Here is an 18,250-nt window from a genome sequence, read left to right on the forward strand (position 1 = left end):
GAAATCCGCAGCTTGGTTGCAATTACGATAAAAGTGGGCGAACTTGACAGCCAACCATTCAGAGGAAAATTGATTGATATTTGCAATGATAGGAGCGATCTTCCAAGGAACCTTTCAAGTTCTTATAAGACAATTGATGACCGAAAGGTTGTCACCTTCCACAACAACACACGAAACACCCAAGCTAGCAGCAGCTTTAACCCCTGTAAGAGCAGCCAAAGCTTCGGCTTGAAGAGCGTTAGAAGCATTAATCGGAATACTTCTTGCGTCCAAAATTCTACCATCATTATCCCTGATAATATAAGCAGCAACAACTTGATTATTCTTAAAAGAACCATCAAAATTGATCTTTATCCAAATTCTAGGAGGTTTTTTCCATAGTTGTACCTTATTTCTCCTACCAACAGGTTGAGGAGGAGAAACACTACCTTTAGTAATATCCCTTCTTGACCAAAGATCAAATTGCGACAAAGTACAAGCTATTATATCATGATAAATTTAACCGGAAGGTTTTCTAATATTTGGAAAAATAATGTTGTTTCTAGTAGACCAAATATTCCACCAAAGGAAACATGCAATAGCTACATTTGAATTAGTTTGAGTGAAATTATGGAGAGAAGTGAAAAGATCATTTGAATCCGAAATGGAAAAGGAAAATCCGCTGTTCCAACCAATAGAAAGAGTAAAGGGTAAAAGGACAACTAAAAAGAAGATGATTCGTCATCTCTAAATTTCTGTTACACAACGAGCACTGATGTGGAATTCTATGAAATAATCTATTTAAACGCTCAGCAGTTGGAAGACAATCCGAACAAACCTTCCAGAGGAAATTTTTAACCTTTGGGGTTAGGTCTAGTTTCCAAAAATCAAAAGGAAGTTGAAAACTGCCAGCAGAACTAGACGCGAAAAAAGATGATTGTGAAGAGAATAAACCATCATCTGAAGGAGTCCAAATGATTTTATCATCTTTGGGAAAGTTCGGTATATGCTTTTGTAAGATCTCTTGAACTATATGACCGGGAAGAACAGAAACAAGTTTGTGCACGTCCCAACATCTTTCAGGAGTCTAAAAGATATTGAGAGGAGTTAAAGGGTTGTTATCCCAGATATGGGACTTGAGGTCAACATTGTCAAGCCAATTATCAGTCCAGAACATGATAGAGCTACCATTTCCAATTTTCCAACCAATGTGGAGTTTAAATTGATCTCGATTTTAATAGACGATTAAATTGCCAGGAGAAAGAGGTAAATTTAGAAATGGAAAGTATATCACTGGTGTGGAGGTATTTTTCATATATGATTGAGGTCCAAAGAGAATTTGGAGAAGACAAAATTCTCCAAAGAAGCTTCATTTGCAGAGCTACATTATTTTCATAAGTGAGGCAAAGATCCACCCCTCCTTCTTTATTCGGCTTACAGATATTGTTCCAACCAATCGACGGACGATAATTCCTAGTCGATTTATTCCAAATTTTTTTTTATGAATGTCGTCAATATCTGTGCACACGCCTTTCTGGAGAAGAAAGCATTGCATTAGGTAGTTTAGTTTAGTTGACAAATTACTTTGAATAAGTTGTATACGACCTGCTTGGGACAAAGTGTTACCTTTCCATTTTGATAATTGTTTTTAAGGTTATCTTTGTAAGTTTCAAAAATAGCATTGCACACTTTACCTTTGACAATGGGAATCCCAAGGTACATTTCTAATTTAGTTGTGATCGGAACTCTTAAATAGATCCCAGTTCATTTTGAGTAGAGTTATTAAGGCCATTTGAAATTGAATAGAACTTTTACTGAAATTGATGTTAAGGCCACTTTGAGAAGAGAAAACCTGAAGGAAACTCTTGATGAAATTCGCGTTATCAATATTGGCGTCAGTGAACGAGGGTGACATCTGAAAAACTGAGAAAGGGAATAACGTTCCCGTGTTGAACTAAACGAATACCTACATTCCGATTCGGAAGGGTAGATAATATAGTCATAGATCGAGCAAAGAATCCATACCTAGGATAAAAAGAAAAGGTGCTATTGGATCTCCCTGACGAAGCCCACATGAGGGACCAAATTCTGGGTCAGGTTGGTTATTAACTAAAACTTGAAACTCTTGAGGTTGTAATACATTGTTTAACTAAGTTGATCCACTTGTTACAAAAACCAAACTTCGAAAGAATTTTGAATATGAAATGCCAATCCAATTTATCATATGCTTTTTCCATATCTATTTTAGCAGCCATCCAATTACCTGTTTTCTTTTTGTGTCTATGGAAGGAGTGAAAAATTTCATGGGCTGCCAGAATATTATCTTGGATATTCCTACCGTGCACAAATACACTCTGGAAAGGAGAGATAATCTTTGGAAGAATTGTCTTGAGTCTATTTGCCAAAGGTTTTGTAATAATCTTATATGTTGAATTACACAGGCCAACAAGTCTAAAATCATTGATCGAGATAGGAGAGTCCTTCTTTGGAATAAGGGCAACAAAGGAATGATTCCAATGTGACAACAAATGTCCGGAATAAAAGAAAGCCTTGACTGCTTCAAAAAATGATGGGCAGATAATTTTCTAATATCTGTGATAGAAATCTATTGAGAAATCATCGGGTCCAGGAGTCTTATCTGGAGGTTGCTCAAACACTGCCACTTTAAGTTAGGAGAAAGTAGGGGTTTGACTTAATAATGAGTTATCTTATGAACTAATTAATTGTGAAATAATGTCTAAATCTCGGTCTGAGATGTATGAGTTCATGTTAGCTGTAAATCTGTTTGATAATTCATTGGTAATAGCTTTTGTAATTTCGTCTTGAGAATTCAACAGAAAATTATCACAAGTTTTAAAGGAATGAATTTTTTGTCGATAAGATTTGATTCTTGCTACAAAATGAAAATATTTGTTATTTTGATCATTAAGGAATTGGTGTTTAATCTTAGCTCTGGTCTTCCAGATCTTAAAATGAAATTTGAGCATAAAAGCAAGCTTATTCGAATGATTTGAAATTTTATTTCTTAGGTGAAAGTTATTCGGATCTTTTATTAAACAATTGTAAAGATTATTGAGACGTTGTTCAGCTTCTGAAAGTTGACCAAACTAATAATTTATGTTCTTAGAAGCCCAAACTTTAGCATAGCTTTTAAGAATCCTAAGTTTTTGGGAGAATTTAAACATGTACGAGCCTTTAATAAAATACTCCCATACTTTAGCGACTAACCGTTAAAAGAATTAACCACAAATCAATACCCATTGATATTCAAATCAATGGACGCTCACTCAATACAAATCAATACACGCTAATAGTCAAACTAATACATACTTGGTAACACCACGTTGAACAAGCCATCCACCGTACTTATCATTGAATTGGACGCTCCAGTTCTTTCTCGATCTTACTTAAAGTTCTATTTTCAACTGATACGTCTCCTTTCCATGAAGGTATAATTGTTTGTAGACAACCCAACAACCTTTTCTCTGAAATCCAATAACTTTGCTAAATAGTAAGAATTAGAAAATAAATACAAAAACAACACACTCATACTTCAGCAATGCTCACTCATCCATAATAAACTAGTGTACACTACTACACTTATATTTAAATCAATACACATATTCATGACAAGCCAAATACGCACTAGTATTCAGATTAATGCACGTTCACTTATGATCACACAGATACAAACACAGACCAGCATAATCCCCGTTATATTCTCCTTTGTTGTCTTGCTAGTTTGCAGGCAGATCTCGAGTAGCTAGGTAGCTAGTTTATTGAGTGTAGTCGCTTAGAAACAAGAGTTTTCTCTGAATCTTTCCTTGGTGAGAAATCGGAAGGGAGTTTTCCTTCCCAAAATTCGGTAAGGAAGTGATGAAACGAACATATCTTATCTTCTTGTACTCTTCAACCTATAAATCGTAAACAGAATTAATAAACGTATGTAGATTCTAGTGCCAACTAAATAACAACTGTTTCTTTTAAATTATGTCCTTTAACTAATTTCTTGAAGAAACTAAGTCTTGAAAAAAAAAACATAAATTCATAACAATAAAACAAAAAAGCTTCTAAAATAATTACAGCGTTGTTTTAGTGGTGTTTTAACTTTTAAATAAACATTATAGTTAGATTTGGTATAGTAAAAATAAACTAAAGAAATTAATTCAATTGCAATTCACACGTCAGGTAAAGTAGATTTCTAAAACTCTAGTTAAGTCTAAAGCTAATCGAGATACCTATTACTTCACCACTAATATATGTATGTGATAAAAAATATAAAATGATGGCAAGGTGATGTGGTGATAATCTTATGAATAACTCTTTTTTAGAATATCATTCTATATTCACAAATTAATATTTTATGTTCATAATTCAAATAGTGAAATTCACGTGAAAAGCTTTTCCCACATCAAAGTTAATTTCAGTAAAAACTTCCTTCATATTTGTATTGACATGTATTTAAACCGACATTGTGCATATATGTTGGAATTATCTTGCGTTATTGATTTTTTTTTCGAAAGTTGAATACATTTAAAAAATCTATGCAGAAAAATCTACCCAGTTGGCGGCAATCGGGTCGGACAGGTCGGGTTCAGGTTAGACTTCTTCAGGTTCGGGTCATTTTGGGTTGGGTCAAACTATTACCGGGAAATGGGTCGATTATAACATGTTTAAAGGTCGGTCGGTCCAACAGGTTGGTTAACATAGATATGTTTTTCATTTTTGATGATTTTTCTATTAAAAGTGTAATAAAATATCTTGTAATAAATATACAAAAATTCAATAAAAATAATTTTATTTTATTTTTTATTTAACTATTTTCGTATCTTTTATGCTTACATTTTTTTACTCAACAAGTCGACAAGACCCAACGGGTCGAGTCGTGCTTTGATCCAGGATTTATCGGGTCATCGGGACGGGTCAAAACGGTTTCATGTAAAAAATGGATCAACTTATATGACCTAAAACTGTTCGAGTTGATTTTTGTGTCGACTCGATTTTTGTCAGGTCTACCACCTATCGATCCATGCAGTTCTTGTTGATTGTAATGTTAAGATATATTAATTTTCATTATTTTTAAAAACATGATTGATATTTTGATATGAATTGATTAAATGGTCTAAGCATGTTTAATGATTTTGATAGTTAGATGGTATATCTAAACGAGTATCGAAATTTATCCATGTAGTTTTAAAACTTAAATAAACTATATTGGTAAAATATTGGAAAAATATATGATGTTCATGTTTCAAATGATTTAATCTTCAAATATTATAAAAAATGATAAAGAAAAATAGTATTTCTCTAATTGGAAAAAATAAGTAATTGGCATCACTAATCTAATTGAAAGTATTAAAATGTAACTGATAAAAAAAAACTAGTATTGAAAAAATCTAGTAAGTAAAATGTGTTTCGGAACATGATGCAAATTTACAATGTATGTCTACTTTTAAAATAAATGACACATGAAAACTTAATACTAACGAGTACATAACAAAACGAAATCTATAGGATATAACTTTATTTTGGACATGAATATCATATATGTGTAAAGTACCTTGGTAGCTACAAAGTCCATGATTTGGGATTCATTGATCGTGCTTCCTTGCTTCTTAATAACAAAAGCCATGGGAACTTCTCCACCTCCATCCTCTTCATAACTGTTATTTTTTTAAACAATTATATTACTTAAAGCTAATTTGGATACTGTGATTTGTTTTTGATGTTATATACAGAAAGAAAGAAAGAAAGAAATATGAAAGAACAAACTTGAAAATTTAACCTGTCTTGAGTAATTAAGATTTTTAGAAGTAAAGAATTTTTAAAAGAAAACTATAATTGCATTTTTGTTTGATTAGATTTATAAGTTTGGCATGTGTGTCATGTACACTATATATACAATATTTTTATATTTGAGATAAAATAACTTATAGATATATTATAATTTTTAAATATATATAAATAAATGATTATTATACTACATTGAGTCACAATATAAGTAAATATCATTCTCATAGACAATAATTATGTACATTATTTTTTATAAGATATATTTATAATTAAATATAAAAGATAATGTTGAAATTTTAACAATGAAGATTTTCCTTGTATAAAAATGAAGTTTTTGTTTTCGACTAAAATAAAAAATTATATCCTCAAAAAGAATACATAAGTATGTATCCTAGTAATATAATAGTGAATAAAAGATATATAATTGATGTCACATGTTTACTAAATTGAATAATATGTGATTATAGTTCAAAAATAATAATAATTTAAAATTTATAAAAAATGTTTAGAATAAATAAGAAGATGATATTTTTAAATTAATAAATAACTAATGTTACTTAAGTATTATATACTTAAAGAGATGGAAAAGTATCGGGTAATAATATATTTATAAAGTAATAAAAAAGAATGAATCTCAGCCGTTGATTTATTGTCAGTTGTCCACAATCTAACGGCCGGTACTGCGCGCGTGGGTGAAGCATTTTTTTCCCTTTTCCGTTCCGCTTTTTTTCTTCCTCCTGACTTTGTTGAACGTCTTTCAGTACATTGATGAACATTTAGTATTAAATTGATGAACATATAGCTCAACACTGATGAACATTAACGCTAAAATGTTTGATGAACATTCCTCTCAATAATAGTGAACATATAGATCACAACTGATGAACATATTTTGAATATATAGAGCGTGGACTGTAACCGGGATTGCCAGCGTGGACATATGCGCGTCCCCGGCCGTTAAATCAAGCACAAATCAACGACCCAAATTCATTCTTTTTTATTATTTAGTAATTTATTATCACCAGATTCGGACCCGAAAGAGATAGGGTCCATAGTTTGACACCCCTTGAAAAGAAAGTTATAAATGGACGTATACAGTATGTAGTTTATTCCTTGGAAAAAATCTATCTAGATGCAATAATTAATCAGTCATTAACTAATGTTAAATTCGATATCTCTTTTATTTGCATATATGCGCTACTTCATTATCTTTATTTTCAAATTTATTTAATTATCTTTACGTTTTTTCTTCTAATTATGTTTTCTCTGTTAATTGTAGCATATATATCAGACCTGGAAAAATGGTCGGGTTCGGGTCGAGCAGGTTCGGGTTCAAATCAAGTTCAGGTTGATAAATTTTCGGGTCGATTGGGTCCGGTTTGAGTCGAGTTAGCCCAGCAGGTCAGGAATGTCGTTTCAATTATTTTATAGGTTTTCATAACAACAAAACAAATTTTAATTAATAATAGATATTCATTTTAAAAATTAATTTTCACGCTGGGTTCGACTGACTGATTTTTAATTGATCAGGTCGATCAAGTCTAGTCTCTCGAACATATATTAAATACTTATTTAAGTATGATTTTAACTATTTCTTATTTTATTAAATACCTGTTATGTTGAGTTATTTTATATATACCTAATTAATTAATTTGCCTTTTAGTCCATAGGGTACATATTTAAATTCTTACGGTGCAACAACAACATCTTCTACTCCCGGATGAAGCAATATAACTTTCTCCAGTTCACTTGGTGAGACCTAAAAAAACAAGATTTAGACTCGTTATAAACTGTTTATTTATTAGTATCAATTAAAATTAATATGAAATAAATCTTCGGAAAATGCTACTAAAATTCTAGAAACCTTATACGACTTGTAGGTGATTAACTCTTTGACTCTGTCCACATAATAGAGATAGCCATGAGAGTCAAAGTAGCACAAGTCTCCTGTTTTAAACCAGCCCTCTTTATAATCCAGCCTTATTGCAGTCAATTCATCATCCTCTACATAACCTGCAGCAGTAATTAACTCAAGACACCCGAATCGGACTATCATAAGGCGAAAATAGCATACCTCTCATGATAGTGGGCCCACGAAGCCAGAGCTCCCCTTGAAATCCTGGCGGCAAAGCATGGGCCGTTATTGGGTCCACTATTTGGGCCTGCAAGTGAGACAACAAGCGGCCCATACTGCCGTAGCACATCGGCCCACTGTTCCCGACTAGCTGAACCGTCGCCCCTCCGCATATCTCGGTCACCCCATATCCCTACACGGATCAACCATGCGCAAAAAACGCCAAATTTATAATATAATTTAAGTTTAAGAAAAAGTTTTATGTGAGAAACAAATATATTTCTGAGAAATGAGAAAAAAATGTAGTTTTTGGATTTTCTTGAATTTAAAGGGTAGGATTAAACTCTAATTTGTACATGGATTGACTAACTCTATAACATTGATCGGCATTGATGTCATATTAATTTTTCTTATTTTGTCCCAAAAATATCTCTTTTTCAGGGGAGGGTTTTTTCACACAACGTGTACACCATTTTATCTAAATACGAAACGTTTTATACTTGAATATGGTATGAAATTGCACATATATTTTATGGGTTTTCGAAGACATCATTTATCTTGTTCCTAAGTGTGCAATATTTTTTGTTTAAAATACGGAATGAGTTGAATGTAGGTGCAATAAAAATTTAGAGATTTTGTATAACTTTTCTAAGGACAATAATTTAAACATTTCATACATATTTTCATTTACATGCACATTTATTAATACAGTTTTGCACATATACAGAAAAGTGATATACATATAAATACCAAGGTTATATATTAACTTTTTCAAGAACATTTAATCATAAAACAACGTATATTTACTTTGATGTCCTGCATATTTACTTAAATGACCTTACACGTTTGCTCATAAACCTTACACATGTATTCAGAATATATTGCATATATATAGAAAACTAATGTATATTTGATATACATCCAGAACAACCATATTCACAATGTTTGTATATTATTAACAAAATATTGCACATATATAAGAAAACTAATGCACATTCAACTAGTAAGTTTGAGCATTGCACAATAATATATTTTGATACATATTCACAATAACAATATTCACAAAAGCTTATATATGCAAGGATATTTCGTAATAGAACATTTCATAGTAATAATATTTCAATGCACATTATAATAGAAAAACTTGAACATGTATTAATATTTGCATGCACATTCATCAATAAATCTTGCACATTATTAAGAAAACCTCATATAATTACAATACTCTGATGCACATCTACAACAATTACATGCACGTGCCTTACACATTTACTAAGAAAACCCTGCAAATATATATGAAACATACGCACAATCAACTAAGAAGACTTGCACACTATTCAAGTTTTCAAGCACATTAGTAAGAAAATCTTGAAAAACTCAACTAAAACTACTCACATTCTAATACACATTTACGTAAATTTATTACACGTTTACATATAAAGTGCTACACATTCATGAAAAAGATTGGCTCAGAAAAACAAGCAAAGAGGTCAAAAAAAAGGGTCAGCACCGATATCGACCATTGACCGGGTTTGACCATTGATTGGCGTTGACTATTGGAGGTCAAGTAGTTATGTGCATGATTATATGACCACTTAAATGACCTATCCATCTTGGTAATTGGATTGAAAAATTCAACAACTAAAATGTATTTTCAAAAAAGAAAAACTACTACATATTTATATATAAAATACTACACATTCATGAAAAAGAACTGGCTAAAAAGACAAAAAAATTGGTTAACAATGACATGATCATTGAGTGGTATTGACTATCAGAGATCAATTAGTCATGTGCACCGCATACGACCACTTAAATAACCCATCCATTCGAACAATTGAATTTAAAAAATCCATTCTCATTCTTAATTTGCTTTTCTAGCTAAAACCAAACCCCTAATTTAGACTTCCTTGAGCTTAATTTAATGTATGAAACAAATATTGATAGAGAGATCGATGCTTGTACGTACCAGCATTACATTTGCATGGGGAAACTTTTGGTTGAATAATTTGAAATGTCTCTCTTGGAGTTGCATGCCACCAGTAATAAGCATTTTAAGGGAGCTGATATCATACCTACTAACCACCTCTTCGTTTTCTTTGGCTGCCATAGCTCCCACAAGCAAAGGATATGCGAAAAGAACATCAACCTTGTACTTGTCCAACACTTTCATTATTACTCCAAGATCTTTACTTTTCTCTAGAATCACCAGCGACTGCGCCATCACAACATTCCTCAAAACTACACTAAACCCTAGACACAAATCCAAATTTGTCGTCAATAGTGTAACTTTCGTCCTTTCAGTATCATCATCATCAACTCTTCTAAGGACGGATATAGAAGCTATGACATTGCGATGCGTGTACTGAACAATCTTTGCAGGGCCTGTAGTCGCTGATGAGGAGATCATGGCTGCAATGTCTGTTTGGTACACAACTGGAATTGGACAATCAGATCCAGGTTGACTTTTAAAAGTCAACATTGAGTCAAACTCTAACGAGTCGAGGCAGATGGTTCCGTGAGAAAAAGTATAGGGTAGTGATGCAATCTTATTTGAGAGGGTGAAAGCTATGGATGGTTTCGCTTTTTGTACGAAATCGGCTAATTCAGAGTCTTTGGCTAGAGGGTCAGCGGGAAAAACAACGACCCCTAGGGATAAGAGGGCGAAGTAGAGAACCGGAATGTGTAGTGAAGGGGGGCAAACGATTAAAGCGACATTGCCCTTAGAAAGAGGGCGGTTTTGAGAAAGTAAAGAGTTTGCAAGGGAACGAACCCTAGAAATGAACTCAGAATAGGAGAGAGAGTCATCTGTGAAACCGTCTATGAAGGCGGTGGTTGTGTCAAGGGAGGTGGTGGTTGATTGGAGAAGGGAGAGAACGAAGTCAGCGACCGAGAGAGGGAGAGTTTCCGGTGGAAGATCAGTTGATGGGTATAGGCTGTGGTATATTTGTGTGGTAGAATTGTATCCATTTCGGAGATCCATATATGAATAAGGGCTTATGCTATGGTAGAGTAACGAATATAATTTTTTGAGAAAGAAATAGAAGAGCTTAGGTTGTACCGGTAATGATCTGATCTATCCTAATGGTTTATATAGCTAGAACATATGACAGTATAATTCTTTTTATATTATTAGGATATGTGAACCCGCGTGTATTCCTGCAATTTGGCTTATGGTCAGAGCCGGCTTATGGTCAGAGAGGACATGGTATAATACAATTTAGTAGATCATATGCACGTATATATATAGTTTATACATGCAATTTGGCTTATGGTCAGAGCCGGCTTATGCTCACACGGGGGAATCATGATATAGTAGCATATATTCCGTGTCATATACAAGAATATTTTAATAATATAAATTATAAATAATATTTTTTATAACAGAGATTATATGTAATATTTGATTAAATTGTGAGATTTGATGAGATGATAAATATTTATTAGATAAATAGTGATACATAGTGAATAGTACTACTATAATCCAAATAATATATAAAAACAATTCATTCTAAATTTAAATGAAAATTTTATTTATGAATAAAAAAAATTTATTTTCTGAAAGTTTTTTGAAAAATCCACAAAAATTTGTTTTATTTTTTATACAACATAAAATTTAAATTATGGTAGTTTTAAATCATAGGGAAGAAATGTAGTTTATAATAGTATTCATTATATATTAAAATATATGTCTATATATGTTTGATATAGTTATTAAGTAAAATAATCTAAATTTATAAAAGAATTTTTAACATTTTAATTATTAAGTTATTTTTTAGAAGAATCATTTAAATTTGATAATTAAATAAATTTAGATAAAATTATCTTTGAAATGTATTCCTATAAATATGGGAGTTTATGTATTAATATTACTCTAATAAGAGATTCTCAGAATAATTTGTGTTCTTAAATAGAAAATCGGTTAAGAATAAGATCTGATTAATAAAAAATAATATAAATGCTAGCTTTAATATATAGGTGATGGAAAAAAAAGAAAAAATCAAATTAATAAAAATGAGAGATAATAGTGTCGCAAATAGTGGATGGACACATAATCAGCTATATGATCAAAACTCTTGAGAAGACTTTAAATAGGTTTATTTTATTATATAGTATATACATGTGGTAATGTCTAATATAAAAACAGTATATTAATATAAAGTAGTTTATTTTGCTGAAGTTGTTTTTAAAAAAGGTGTCACAAAAATAGATCCAATAATAGATTCAATAAGAAAATTATACCTGATAAATAATTGGCTAAAATTAAGGAGAAATTGATAAATTTAATATGTATAGGTTGTATTGATTTTATTAGATTTTATTGATCTTATAAATAAATATCATTGTAATAAGAAATTTTAGGAACAATATATATTGTTAAATAAAAAAATCTGTTAAGAATAAGACTTGATAAGATTTGAATAATAAAAAATAATATATCTAATTGTAGCTTTAATATATATATGTGATGAAAAAAATATATTAAAATATTAATAAAGAGGAGAGAGAATAGTGTGATAAATAGGGAATGAACACATAAGTAATGGTGGGGTCTAAATTTTATGAGATGTATTTTTATAATAAAATAATAAAAAATACCTATAAATTTTATGTATAGATTAGATGTATTTTTATAATAGAATAATACAAAATAGTGCATATTGATAAAGTTTTCAATAACATCTTTTTACTTTTTTCTTAGTTAGAAGATGATACTTTTATTTTTTATATTGTACTAGCATAGGATAAGAGAGATTATAGGAGATAAGTTTTATGATAAACTAAAATAAAAATAAGATAAAATTCTTTTATAAGTTATATGATATATATGAGACATATTTTTATAATAAAATAACATAAAATAGTACATATTGATACAATTTCCATTTTCACTTTTCTACTTTTTTTTTAATTACAAGATAACTTTTAGTTGTTTTATATTGTACTATTATAAGATAAGAGATAGTTTAGGAGATGTAGTTTTGAAATAAATTAAAATAAAATAAAATTTTATGGTTTTTTTAATTAAAAGATGATCTCTTAATTATTGTATATCGTACTATCATAAGATAAGAGAGATTTAGGAGATGTAGTTTTAAAATAAACTAAAATCTTATAAAAAAACAATATCATATTATATTATTGTAAGATAAGAGAGATTTTAGGAGATATAATTTGAAATTATATTGTATTATATAAGATAAGAGAGATTTTAGGAGATATGATTTTATAATAAACTAAAATGAAATATTCTAAACTTTTACGTTGTCATGCCATGCATAGAAAATAATATTTATATATTAAATAATATTTTATAAATTCTTCTACATGTTTTTATAATATATATTTTAATATTATATGCATGATTTATAAATATAATTTTATAGATCATGTAAGAATTGATAAATTATTTATTTATAAATCACTATTATTTTAATATATTAAATAATTCTTATTAATATGTTAAATAAAATTATTTTTATTTATAATTCTAGTGTATATCATATATGGTTTATATATTTTATTTATATCTCCTATAATAGGAGATATAAAATAATTTTTATATTCTAGTGTATTATACAATGGTGCATACTTGTTGATGATGGCCAAAATTATTTATTTTTCTATTATAAAATATCAAAAATAATTTCTTATAAAATATTATTTATTATTTATTTATAAGAAATCAAAATTATATCTCCTATTTTATAATATTAGTTTTATAATATTATTTTATATAATTATTTATAAATATAATTGTTCTACAATTGGATATATATAATTAGATAGTAAAATAATATTTCATAAAATCTATAAATACAATAAATAAATTAAAATAAATAAGAGATATGATTTTATAGACATACCCTAGATTTTATAAAATCTCTTATTAAATAGAAAATCGTTTAAGAATAAGATTTGATTAGTATATAAATAATATATCTAAATGATAAAGAAAGGAAAAACTAAAATATTAATAAAGAGGAGAGAAAATAGTGTGACAAATAAGAGATTGACACATAAGCAAGTGTGGGGTCTAAACTCTTGAAAAGGCTTGAAATATTTTAGCTTTAATATATATTAAGAAGATAATTCCTGTATCTCTTTGTATTTTTCTTATTTATTCTAGACATAATTATTAATGTATATTTTATATCGTTAATATTTTGAGTTATATGTTAAATAAAATCAATACATATTAACAATCGTTAATATCTCGAGTTATATGTTAACTAAAATCATAAAATTTGATATTTGTAAAGTACTCGTCAAGACGAATCAAACAAAACTCCACATAAATATATTTTTGTTTATATATGGAGAAGAAACAGAAAAAAATCTCCGAAATTGTGAATAATTTACACTAATCAAAATGGCAAGAATTTAAAGAGATGGAGGGAGTATAATTTAATAGACCCTATGCACGTAGGATATTTTACATTCTTTTTCTAACCTTTGTCATATATGTTTGTTGGATTAAGGGAACTGAAGAATTAATTCCTTCCCAACCTTTTCCCTATGTGTTTTCAGTTTCAATAATATTAAGTGTCTTTCACTTAATTTTGTTGTGAAGTTTAAGTGTATTTGAAGGTCGTTTGATAAAGAAACTGAAAATACAAAATAATTGTGCGTGACAATTGGATGTTGAAGGAAACTAGTGAACTGAAGGGACTTCGGAAGGAAAGTGCTTGGAGTCTAAGATATATCCTAGATAGATCAAGATATATAAAAGATATCTTCTAAAGAAGCGTTGAGGTGTAAAGATAATGTTAGTTAAGCTTGAGATAGCTTAATCAGTTTTTCTAGTTTGATGATAACAAACTTAGTATCTAATAATCTACATGAGTGTTTAAAGTTGCAGATTTAGATTTATGTAGATTATGAACTAGCTTAATGAGCTAGAGTCACGCTTTGACTTAATATTGAGCTTAAAGGTGTCGCTTCAAGCATTGAAGTGAAAACAAGGTCTCGTTGAGCAATGCAATAGTCTCGCTGAAAGAGAAGATGCGAAGAGATATTAAGCGCAACAGAAGGCAAACCAGCATGTGCGTGCAAGCTACTTGAGAGTTAGAGCGTGGAGCGCGCCTAAATCCAAGAAGTAAGTTGCATGTAGAGCAATATAGACTGTACACATGGTAGCACTTCAGGTTGAAGGAAAGCGTAAGTGGAATGTATTAGAGCACGTGCTAAAGGAGGTTGTTAGCAAAGCAAGTTGCAAAGGGAAACGTGATCTGGAGCGTACGCGTGTTACCTGGTTCGTAGAATTGGTTGCTATTCAAGAAAGGGATTCTTGTCAACCAATGAAAGTTGTAGAGTCGTGCTTCTGTTTCAAGGGCAATTCAACAGGTTGAAGTGCATGGCTATCTCGACTATAAATATAAGATAGTTGTAGGAATTAAAGACGTTACCTTCTATTCCTAATTTTGTGTAACTGTTTGAGTGTATTGAGAGTGCTCTTATTATTGTTTGAGAGTTAGAGTTTAAAGTACTTTCAGAGAGAAAGAGAGAAAACACTTCTAGGCTAAGAGAGAATGTTGTTCTTGCTTGTAAACGCGTATTTACTCAAGATCAATGGGAGTGTTCGTGCGTTTTAGCCTGGATCAAAAGATCAAATGTTCTCACGTTAGAAATTCTTGTTCAACTGGTTATTAGACTCTTGTTTCTGCTAAAGGGAGAGTGAAGATAATTTTTTCCCAAGTGAAGATAGGGAAACAAAGAAGATAAGTGGATAGCTAAGATAGAGTTTGCTTCGAGATAGATCTATGATTGTGTAGAAATAGGGAGAGATCAAACTTAAGATTTCACGAGTCAAGAGTCTTCAAGAAGTAGTTCTAAGAAAATAGAAAGAGTTTAGAGAGTTGCTCTAGTTGTTGGAGTTGTTCAGTTAGATTAAGGTAGAGTTTATGCGTGTCTAGACTAGAGGCGTGTTCAATCTAAAGCTTGTAATCAATAAATCATTAAAAGAACTAAGTGAATTTAAACCTAGGTAAGAAGTTACCAAAGTTTCTCACTTTGAGAAACTTGTGTGCGCTTAAGCTTTTATTCCGCTGTTCAAAGAAACTGGTTTTTCTTGAAATCCATTTTAATACAATGACGAGTTAAGCGAGTTTAAACTGGTAGAAGTCAAGCTCGGATTGCCTCCATTTGTAGGATAACTTAATAGATAAATTTTTAAATACCCGTTATTTCACTTCCGTTAATAATAAAGTCACGCCCCTTTCCACCTTCCATTAATATAGCCGTCTAAAAGTATGCAATTACCAGTTTTCTCTGTTTTTTTAATTTACATTTATAATAGGTTATTACCTACTACACCCGGTTTCAAATGAATTTGGAGAATCAAATTGGGAAGAAATTCAGATTATTCTCCCTCCCGATTTCTGTTAATTGGCCTTTGATTAACACCAGGAAATGACCGGATTTGACAAATTCAATACTGATTTGGCTAATTCGAACCACCAAATTGCAAAATTTGTTCTGGAAAAAATCAACGAACAACCCTCTATATTGAAGGTCTTCTTCAACATCAGAATCTGAACATAGACTTGCCAAATTGGCGTCGATAACCTTCGATTAATACTAGGAAATGGCCGGAATTGACAATTCAGTCCCGAAGAACAAAAGGTTTATAAACAAAAGTGGAATAAAGAAGAAAGAGGTCGAAAGCAAACAGAAACAAGTTCTTGGTAAACTTTTGGCCTCAACTATTATATTAAAAACCAAGACAACAAAATGAAAGCAACAACCTTAGGACAAACAAAGGAATGAAGTCAAGAGAGAAGAACAGAGAAGAAAGCTAGCAAGAGATTTCCTCGAGGTCTCTCTATGGTGTTTTGAATTTGAGATGGCTCTAGTCACCGAGAGCACAAGGGAAAGGAAACCCTACCAGAGCTCTGCAAAGAGAGGATTCAGAATAGAGCACAGTACCGCACATCACACAAGGATTTCATGTAAGAGAGCTTATATATGTGTTTAACACATTAGACTCAGCTTGTAGGTTATCAAAGATGATTTGGGCCAATACTCAAAAGTCATCCTTCCTGGGCTTTTTGGCCCAACCGGTTACAACATAAGAAGGCTTTTAATCCACTACAAGCTTAGCTCCTACCAACCTGTTACAGACTTAGGTACTACAATACTGACATAACAATTGCTCTCTTAATGCCTAAGTTTGTAGAGAACAAACAAGTCTTTTGCACGCGGGTGATATGTTGGACACATATTTCGGCAGAGAAAACGTGTGGTTAATTTATATATGAAAAATTAGGAAGTCGTATTTACATAGGTCGCATTTCGAGATCTACAAAGTTGTATAATGTGTAAGAAAATAGTGCAGATGTGAAGAGTGCAAGGCTTGATTGTTGGTGTTTGTTTGTTGCCGTTTTACAATACCTGCACTAACCAATTTGCTTATTAGTTGCAACATACTCGTATAATGGATATAAATATAGATGGGTATGAAATAGGACCTGTGAACATACCTGGGTATTGTAAAGCAGGATATTTTTGCTCCAGTTGTAGTTTGTTGTTATTATCTGATTCCTGCCCGTTTGAGTGTTTCAAAAGAAACTATGTTGTGGACTGTGTATGATTGGGAGTTTTGGTGATGTGATGGCTTCATTAGGATCTTCACATCATCTTGTTTGCGTGCTCTTGAAAGTGCTACGTATAGTTGTCCGTGCGAGAAGCAGGGTTGTTGTAAGTATAGTATGACTTTAGCTAGGGTTTGGCCTTGTGCCTTGTTAATTGTCATGGCAAAACATAGTTTTATCGGGAATTGTTTTCTGTGAAATTGAAATGGGTATTTTGTTGGTAGGATTATCTGTTGCCCTTTGTAGTACCCTGTACTAATTTCACAGTGTATGATGTTTTTGAAGAAGCTTTTGCAGATTAGTCGAGTTCCGTTGCATAGGCCTGAAGATGGATCTAAATTGCGTAGTAATATAACAGGGCAGTTTTCTTTTAAAATTAGTTTGTGTGGGCTCATTCCAGCAGGGCATAGTGTGTTGAGAAATTCAAGCATAAATGTGGTGCAGTTGTTGTCGTTGACGGAGTCGAAACTATGGTAGGTTGTAGGCTCGCCAGCAAATTGGTGAATTAGACTTTCGTTAATACGGTCGACCCCGTCATTTGTCGGGGTTAGTATTGCCCGTTCGCTGTATATTTGCGCATCTGTAGGCGATGAGTGCATTTCGGGAAATATTGCTTGCGCTAGGAATCGGAAGTTGTCATCTGTGTCTGTGTTATTCAGTATAATGGTCTGAGGTATATTTATATGTGCATGTTCATCATGTTGTAGATTTCCGTTGCCTAGTTCGAGTAAGAAGTTTGAGAAGCTTGGATCTTCTTGTGCACCTATGTTTGTTGTAAGCTTAAATTGTTGTAACTGGGGCCACAAATATG

General features: G+C 31.3%; 1 protein-coding gene across 1 annotated transcript; it reads right to left on the reverse strand.

The window, feature by feature from the left end:
• Positions 1–3,755: 3,755 nt before the first annotated feature.
• On the reverse strand, positions 3,756–14,981 carry LOC141251116 (uncharacterized). Its single transcript, XM_073670237.1, has 11 exons — positions 14,908–14,981; positions 9,816–10,848; positions 9,242–9,244; positions 9,067–9,129; positions 7,847–8,039; positions 7,637–7,785; positions 7,464–7,531; positions 5,540–5,642; positions 4,540–4,619; positions 3,952–4,003; positions 3,756–3,893 (listed from the first exon to the last, which is right to left on the reverse strand). The coding sequence occupies exons 1-11, from the start codon at positions 14,979–14,981 to the stop codon at positions 3,756–3,758; spliced, it is 1,956 nt and encodes a 651-aa protein (XP_073526338.1).
• Positions 14,982–18,250: the final 3,269 nt, after the last annotated feature.

Source organism: Phyllobates terribilis, unplaced genomic scaffold, assembly GCF_046119375.1.
Source record: "Phyllobates terribilis strain yellow unplaced genomic scaffold, ASM4611937v1 Scaffold_6671__1_contigs__length_42873, whole genome shotgun sequence".
NCBI classification, from domain to species: Eukaryota; Metazoa; Chordata; class Amphibia; order Anura; family Dendrobatidae; genus Phyllobates; species Phyllobates terribilis.

What these genes read in the sequence shown, in the direction of transcription:
- LOC141251116 (XM_073670237.1), bottom strand. Translation starts at nt 14,981, where the DNA reads ATGTGTACAGTCTATATTGCTCTACATGCAACTTACTTCTTGGATTTA. An exon ending in TGGGCCCACTATCATGAGAG is followed by an intron (nt 7,786 to 7,846) that starts GTATGCTATTTT and finishes TTACTGCTGCAG; the next exon opens with GTTATGTAGAGGATGATGAA. An exon ending in ATAATTTAAAAGAAACAGTT is followed by an intron (nt 3,894 to 3,951) that starts GTTATTTAGTTG and finishes TACGATTTATAG; the next exon opens with GTTGAAGAGTACAAGAAGAT.